The sequence below is a fragment of the Musa acuminata genome, chromosome BXJ2-8 (assembly GCF_036884655.1).
Source record: "Musa acuminata AAA Group cultivar baxijiao chromosome BXJ2-8, Cavendish_Baxijiao_AAA, whole genome shotgun sequence".
Lineage (NCBI taxonomy): Eukaryota > Viridiplantae > Streptophyta > Magnoliopsida > Zingiberales > Musaceae > Musa > Musa acuminata.
Genome location: NC_088345.1, coordinates 8,802,831 through 8,811,157, shown reverse-complemented (window position 1 = coordinate 8,811,157; position 8,327 = coordinate 8,802,831). Strand labels below are relative to the sequence as shown.

The 8,327-nt window shown below is 41.3% G+C and overlaps 1 protein-coding gene across 1 annotated transcript; it reads left to right on the top strand.

The window, feature by feature from the left end:
* LOC135619076 (probable N6-adenosine-methyltransferase MT-A70-like) lies at positions 1–8,327 on the top strand. The gene is made up of 7 exons (XM_065120693.1): positions 1–1,247; positions 2,358–2,456; positions 4,768–4,851; positions 4,932–5,284; positions 6,612–6,828; positions 7,168–7,247; positions 7,706–8,327. Exons 1-7 carry the CDS (start codon positions 84–86, stop codon positions 7,983–7,985), a joined length of 2,277 nt encoding a protein of 758 aa, XP_064976765.1. The 5' UTR covers positions 1–83; the 3' UTR covers positions 7,986–8,327.

Sequence of the window (8,327 nt, the reverse complement as noted above, 5' to 3'; positions counted from 1 at the left end):
TCGGAATCCGTATCGGAGCAGAAGAGAGCGTAAGTACGTCGCCGCCTCGGTGCTGTTACGGTTCGATCTCGAAAGCGAGAGATATGGAACCACAGCGAAACGGCGGCGGCGGCGGCGGCGACGGAGGCGATGACGTTGCCGCCGTTAAGGAGATGCGCCAACAGATGGAGGACGCCATCGCGGCCCGCCGCCAGTCGCAGCAGGAGCTCCTCTTCTCCCTCCACTCCCTCGTTCCCGACTTGGCCTGCTCCCTCGACGTCTCCCTCCGCGTTATCTCCTCCTTCAACCGCCGCCCCTTCTCCCCCACCCCTAAACCCCCCTCCGATCACCATCCCCTCACCCCCCGCCGCCGCCACCTCCCTGATGCCCGCACCTTACCACGCACCCGCCCCAAGCGCTCGCCGCCCTCCCCCGGCGCCGAGGGCGGCGGCTCCGCTGGCGGCGACCGCCTCTCTGTCGTCCGCACCATGGTCGCCGTCTGCCTCCTGGAGCTCGTACCCTTCACCGAGATCGACTCCGCCGCTTTGCTTCGGCGGCTGGAGAACGACCAGTCCTCGGCCACCCCTGCCGAGAAGGCTGCGCTGGCTGATCTCGGTGGGGATGTCGGGCCGATCTCTGCAGTCGAGATGGCGCTCCGGCGAATCGCCGAGGAGAGCGGTGGAGTGCAGCTGGAGGAGTTCACCGTGAACGGGAAGACCACGCTGATGATTTGGGGCATCGATCGGAACAAACTCCTCAAGGAGCTTCCAGAGAGCTCTTCGCAGGGTCAGCAGCCGCCACCACGTCCACCGTCGACGGAACCCAGCTCGAGCAAGGGGAATAGTCAGTCCCAGGCCCCAACAATGGCCGGAGTCGATAATACTTCCATGACGATGCCAAGTCCGTCGCCGGACATGTGGATGGGGCCTTCCGACACCCATCTCGCTGGAATGCCCCATATCTTTCCTGGGTCTGGTGGTCCGCCTTTGGTTGGTCCGAGGGGAGCGCCTAGAGTGGTCGGCATGATGGGGATTCCACGGATGATGGGATTTACTCCCCTTCAGAGGCCACTCATGGGACCTGGTAACACTCCGGGTGGCCCTAATCTGGCGACGCCGAAGCAAAGCTCCGAGGAAGATGATCTAAAGGATCTCGAGGCATTGTTGAATAAGAAGACATTCAGGGAGTTGCAGATGTCGAAGACAGGAGAGGAGATTTTGGATCTCATTCACCGCCCTACGGCAAGGGAGACTGCTGTTGCTGCCAAGGTTTGGATACCTCACTTTAGTTTATTGCGGCTCTTTGCATCCTATCGATTCTACATAAAGCATCGGTTCATATAGTAAAAGAAAGATGATATATGATTCTAAATCAATCTTGGGGTCATTACAGCTGCTTAATGGTTCGGATTTGGAGAGCAATTTTACCTTCGGGATGTGTCAAAACTGTAACTTCTATGATAAATGCTTGCTTAACTGTGGCTGCTAGAATGCTGTCTTAGATAGGAAGGTGGTCATTTGTCTTAATTGGCAATTGTTCTATCCTTTTAACATTTTATGTTTATACTTTATACAACAAGCCATGCTTCCAGCTTGGCTTTTAGATGGACTAGAGTCATGCTCATGAAGGATTCTGGAAGATCCAACTTTTGTTTCAAGTTTTAGTGTTGTTCTCAAATGCAAATTTTGGACACAAGAAACACAGAATTTAGTGTAGCCTGTCTCCATTTTGGTCTTTTTTGTTGGTCTAGTTTATCTGAGTGATGGAAAAAAACATCATTGAATGCCACACTTGGTTGGCGTATGAGGTGGCCTTTCGATGTTTAGGTTCTGCCTGAGGCTTTTGATAAGCCTCCAGATAGTTCATACTAATTAGGGTTGCGAGGAAAAACATTCAAGTGAGTATTCTGTAAAGGAAGGGACATGATTGATCTCAGGTGCATGTTATGACATGGCACAATTGGACTTCCATTTGGTCAATCTGAACATGCTAGTTAATTTGATTGGAAAACTTGATCAATTCTCTGTGAAGTTGCCATTTCAACTTGAGTTGGCAACTTGCAATATTTAATGGATTGTAAATAACATTTCGGAAGAGGCCTAATATCTAGTTTGTGTTCACAATCATAAATCTCTCATTCTATTTTAATGTGTAATGCTGATATTCTATATTAATATTGAAAGTAACCTGGCTTGCTTTGTTTGATAGTCTGAGAAGCGTGCTTTGACATGTAGTTCTTCATGCATTGACATGCATATTGAAATCTGCAGACCTTGGCATATATCATCTGTTCAATAAATATGAAGGATATCTTCCATTGATTTATTGGTTAGTGTTGCTTGCATTACCGACTCTAAGCCAGGCAATCCTTTTCTCAGTTCAAGACGAAAGGGGGCTCTCAACTCAAGGAATACTGCTCTAATTTAACTAAGGAAGACTGCCGTCGCCAAACTGGTTCTTTTGTTGCTTGTGATAAGGTTAGTGTTATAGTTGAGATTTTGTAAGAGTAGCTTGCTAATCATTGCCATTTGCCATGTTACTGGAAGGTCAGGAGTTCTATTTGTAAATTACATTTTGACAACTTGCATCAGGTTAATATAAGTGTGTCTTATCATTGTTTTATTTGCTTTATTGTTCTTGGTTATCTTATTTTGTCATGTGCAGACAAGTGAACAGAGACGAGTTCACAAATTTGGTTGTTACCTTCTAGTTGGTATCATTAATATGAACATTACTCAAGCATCAACATATATATGGCACAGCTGCATTATTGACTAAACTAAGTTGAATCAATCATGAATTTTATGAACTCCAATTTTAATACATTCATTAGGCCTTCTACCAATCTCATGATATCTGAAACCACACTTTAGGTCAGTGTCACTGTTCTGTGTGCATCCTTTAATCACCTCAACAAAGCAAACAGTAAGAGATATAGACAGTTGGACTCTATTGACATTTATAAATCTCTTCAATCTATGAAGTTGCTAATTTTTTGAAGACCTGTTACCTTTGAACTTAGTGTGTGTAAGCAAGAACGTTCCTCGGTGTGTCATTCTCTCGCTTCTTTATAATTTTTCAGGTACTATATTCAGTGTAAACCATCTTAGATTATATGGATCTCTGTACATCCTCTCAGTTTCCAGGATGCAAATTCTGTGAATCCTGTTTTATCTGTTCAGAAATCAGCTCGTCTGGCATCGCATGTGGTGCTACCATGCCAACAGTGGGAACATTCCTCAGCAAAGAAAGCCATTACCTAATTCCATCTTTCTGCGTAGCACTTTGGCTTCTTTAATGGTTCAGATGGGTCACATGTTCAGAAATAAACTTAAAACTCTGATAAGATCATCCGGTTGCTCGAAGAAGAAATATATAAAGTTAAGAAATATAGATCCTCATGTGTTGTGGGTGTGTTTAGGTGCAAGAGGCACATACCTTAGGTTCTCCTTTGGATCCTATGTGCTTGTGTGAGACTAGGAGCATAGTCTATTTCTTGTCTGCTTTAGTTGAGTGCATCTTTATCTACACTCGAAATGAAATATTTGAAGGATCTACATCAACTGTTCAATGTGTGTACAAAGCAGGGTTTTGAATACCGGTTCGTATTGGCATACCGAGCTTTGCTTGGTCTGGTACTTACTAGTATGTACTGTCGGTATACCCTAAAATCTTAAAAATACCTTTATCTATCACGTCAGGGCATACCAATCAGTACGCCTTGATAATGGTCGAAATCCAAGGTGGTGCCGGTCAAAACACTGATACCACTTGGTAGAGGGCGGTCTGTGTACTGGTATCATCTTGGATCGGTATGTACCACTCGTACTGGGCGGTGCACATCGAAATTGAAAACCCTGGTACAAAGTAAGACTTTCTTAGAGAACTAAAGCCATATGTTTTTGTTGGTATTAATGATGACATTGAAGTCTTAAATAGATGATTTGTCTAGTCAATTCTGCAAGAGAAGAAAAAATAATTACAAGAACAACCATGCATTTGCATGCCAATGTATTTGGTGCGAATGCAGGTGAAATATTTGTTGGCATATTGAGGATATCTCAAGTTGCACAGGAAGAAACTTATCAAGTGTCAGGAAACATAGACTGTTTCAGTGAGTAGATTTAGATTATGAAACTGAATCAAAGACAACCAGCAGTAAAGAGGTTAGAATTATTTAAAGTATGAAAAAGTTAAGAGCCTAATGATGACCACAAGTACTTGTAATAGACTATGTGGATCCTAGCTGCAATTAGCTCCATCAAAGGCAGTTTCTTGCTATATTTCTTGGTGGTTTATGACCTGATGTCCTTTCTTGCCTCTTCCAAGTTTTATTTAGTTTTCATAATTTTCAGGACATTGAATCTTTTGTTGATATGGCCAATTCTATGAATGAAAAATTGAAGTAGGTTTTTTTGCTTGTGATATATACACTAAAACTTGACAAGTGGCAATCCCAGGCAAGCCACCTAGAATCTCTAGGGTCATTATGTCTTTTTATCACTGGTTGTAAATCGAGTTTTCCTTGGTTTTCATCTCCTTATTGGATGTCTAAGTTGGTATTGCTGAATGCTTGGAATAATTTGTTTAGTAACTTTGTGTCTTATATGTTATTAGACTTTAGCAATTTGGCACTCCCTATGCTTTCACTTGTTATTGCAACAATGACAACTTTCCTGACATGAAGCCGTACTCCAGAAGATCAAGGCTCACTATTTTACGACCTTATTTTTTAGCTTAGTTGCTTTTCTGTTGAAGGTTTTTGATCTCTCCTTTATTTGCAAGCAGGTTCATTTCCGCCGTATTATTGCTCCACATACTGATACAAATTTAGGTGACTGCTCTTTTCTCGATACATGCCGTCATACAAAGGTTAACTTGACTTTCTATTGATTTTTAACTAATTCCCATTCTCCTTTCCTGGTTTACATCGTTTGACATATTCATGGCAGACTTGCAAATATGTTCATTACGAACTCGACCAAACACCAGATGCTCCAATGATACTGGGATCTACTAATCTTCCACCTCCAAAGCCAATAAAACCCCGAAGGGCTGAATATTGTTCAGAAGTTGAGCTCGGTCAACCCCAGTGGATAAACTGTGATATCCGTAACTTCAGAATGGACATTTTGGGACAATTTGGGGTTATCATGGCAGACCCTCCTTGGGATATTCATATGGAATTGCCATATGGTACAATGGCTGATGATGAAATGAGAAATCTTAATGTACCTGCATTGCAAACTGATGGCCTAATATTCCTTTGGGTCACCGGGCGTGCAATGGAACTTGGACGTGAATGGTTAGTTATATATATTTCCTTTATTTTCTTTACAATTTGCTGATAGTGTGATTTGGTAAATAGATGGTTGAAAGCATCAATGACTGACAAATTTCTAGACACAAAAGCATACGTGATGTTCATGCATAGGCCTGCAAGTGTTGTGATCTTCATTCCTTTGTTCCTTGCACTACTCATAGCAGCTATTGAATATTTTTAATCACCTGTAAGGCTGAACCTTAAACCTGCTTTATCACTTCTTATTTACTCTAATTTTGGTGTTTTATGGTTTATCTGCCAATGTTATTTGATAAATGAATCTTTTGATTTTTCATGTTACTCATCAATCTTTTATCCTCTGTACTTGGTTTTGGCCATGACACCAAGTGATGTTCAAGTTGATAGGTCTAACATTTAATTAGAATCTTGAAGTTCTGCTGCATTACATAGCCTATCTTTTGATGATAAAAATTGTATCTGCAATCAGACATTCAAGTGGTGGAGAGTAGCATACCGACTATTGGCTACACGATACAAGGCTTCATAGTTCATGCCACTTAGAAGTTAGAACTTGGACCAAACTTAATACTACTAGAAGAAAACTAAGGGGCTATTTGGATTGAGATTAAGTCTGAGAATACAACATAGTCCTGTAATAATCTTTAAAGGGCCTCGTCTTGTAAGATTTATACTGACTGGTTAAAGGGATGCATTTATTTAAGTGCAAGGCTACAGTCAATGGAATAACCAATTTAAACAACATGGTCAAATGACTTATTTCCTTCTGTATATCATTAGTCTGGATGAAGGTGTAAAGCAAAATCCCTACATTCGTAAACCAAAGTTACCAAACAAGTATCAATCTGAGGTATAAGTTTAGCTTAATTACGGGACAACTTCACTTATTCCCTTCATGCTTGATCAAAACTAATCTTGTGTTTATGTGACCTCCAATTGAATACTCAATTTAACCAAGTGGTTTTTGCTGATACAAGAAGAGGCTATTCAGTTTCTCAGGATATGGTTATCTCAACTCTTTAGTGCACCGTGTCTTGTTTTTAATACTTTTACCGTATCCATGAAATAAATGGTGACAAGAATTAGTTATAGTTTGCTATGTTATTTTTCTTTCAGGTTGAACAAAATTGAAGTTGTATTATAATCGATTCAAACTCTCTGATGATTATTATGAGTCGTTGCTATTTTTGATTCAATTAGATCTTTGTATGTGTTCTTTCTGTTCTGCTACTACAGAGCAATATGCAAAATTTATTTGTTCGAACAACTTGTATCATGATGGTAGGAGGATCTTGAATTAGCTCATCTAAGCATTTCATATTCTTACCAGTTTAGAGCTTTGGGGATACAAACGTGTCGAGGAAATCATTTGGGTGAAGACCAATCAGCTTCAACGGATTATAAGAACTGGACGCACAGGGCATTGGCTCAATCATAGTAAGGAACATTGCCTCGTTGGAATAAAGGGTAATCCTGAGGTAAACAGGAACATTGACACCGATGTTATTGTAGCTGAAGTTCGGGAAACAAGCCGAAAACCTGATGAGGTAATAAATACTATTTTGTGACTGTTTTCTATGTAAATGAATACAGACAATATGTATCGACATACAAATTATCTATCATACATCATAGTTGTGAGGATATAAGAACCCCTTTGGTCTCTTGCCCTTTCCTCGTTTGGGAACGTCCCGTTGTCGCAGCTACTTCTTTCTTGATTTCATCAACATCTTATTACATAATTTTGTAAATATGAAGGGATTGAATTTGAAAAATCTGCTTCCTGAACTCTTCACATTTTTTGGTATATTTCTGACATATGCTCACTTGTGCCCATTGTAATATTTCTGGCTGCTAGCTGCAACTGATACATGCTTGAACTGCAGATGTACCCGATGCTGGAAAGAATTAGCCCGAGGACGAGAAAGTTGGAATTGTTTGCTCGTATGCACAATACGCATGCAGGGTATTCCCTTCTAGTCTATATCATGTCTACTTGGTCTTAGCTAATTTTTTGTACATGTGCATATCTTTTACTCGGTGTTTGCATTGGTGCTTGCTTTTATATATGTGCTTGAGTTCTGCCTGTGAAAATGGTATTCATTTTGATCCCAAGATACATCATTTAATACATCCTTATCATATTGGTTCATGTATAAGCCGCTACCGAGTTATTTCTTGATCATTTTCCTTGGTGAACTCATGGAGAACTTTGGTTGACACCACGGAACATGATGTTCTCGCATGTATTGTTCCACTTAGAAGTTGCACCCCCTTCTCATTTTCCTTCATGTTGTTGTTACTCTATGTGAATTCCTTGCAGATTATCATATTGTTGAAGATGTATTTCTCTTTCTGGATCGCCAACTTGTTTTGGGAGGTGGAATCATATGTACCAATTAATGGTTGATCTCTTGTAATCAGGTGGCTGTCACTTGGCAACCAATTGCAGGGGGTGCGGCTGGTAGATGAGGGTCTTAGGGCAAGGTTCAAGGCTGCTTATCCAGATGTGGAGGTACAGCCAGCATCACCTACCCGAACGACTTCTGCCATGGACGCAGACTCGAGCGCCTCCCAGATGAGGGCACCTTTTGCAGGCATGGAGATGAAGCAACCAACCGACCAATTTATGGAACCAGTTGCATCTGCCGGCTATGCATCTGTTGGAAAACCAGCTGCTCCAGATGCTGAAGCTGCAGCTTAGTAGTAAAGTTTTGTGGAGCATAACACACTGCATCAGAGTCATCGTCAATCCGATGTGAAGCAGGCTTGAAGCTTTGTGAACTGCTAATGTCATCTTTGATGCTTTCAGAAGTGCAGCAATGGCCTGAAATCCGAGTCTTTCTTAAAGTATGTTTCACTGTGCTCTCCTAGATGATTTAGAACAGGTTTTGCGCATGCTTGAGCACCAACCGATCTCTGTAGAATTAGATAATCTTGAAGGTGGATTGTGTATTAATAGTTACCTCGTGGTTTGGACTGACTATTTGTTGGGGGAAAAAAAATTATATTATAAGATAGAAATGAATCATGTTTTTGTCATCAA

What these genes read in the sequence shown, in the direction of transcription:
- LOC135619076 (XM_065120693.1), top strand. Translation starts at nt 84, where the DNA reads ATGGAACCACAGCGAAACGGCGGCGGCGGCGGCGGCGACGGAGGCGAT. An exon ending in ATACATGCCGTCATACAAAG is followed by an intron (nt 4,852 to 4,931) that starts GTTAACTTGACT and finishes TATTCATGGCAG; the next exon opens with ACTTGCAAATATGTTCATTA. An exon ending in CAAGCCGAAAACCTGATGAG is followed by an intron (nt 6,829 to 7,167) that starts GTAATAAATACT and finishes CTTGAACTGCAG; the next exon opens with ATGTACCCGATGCTGGAAAG.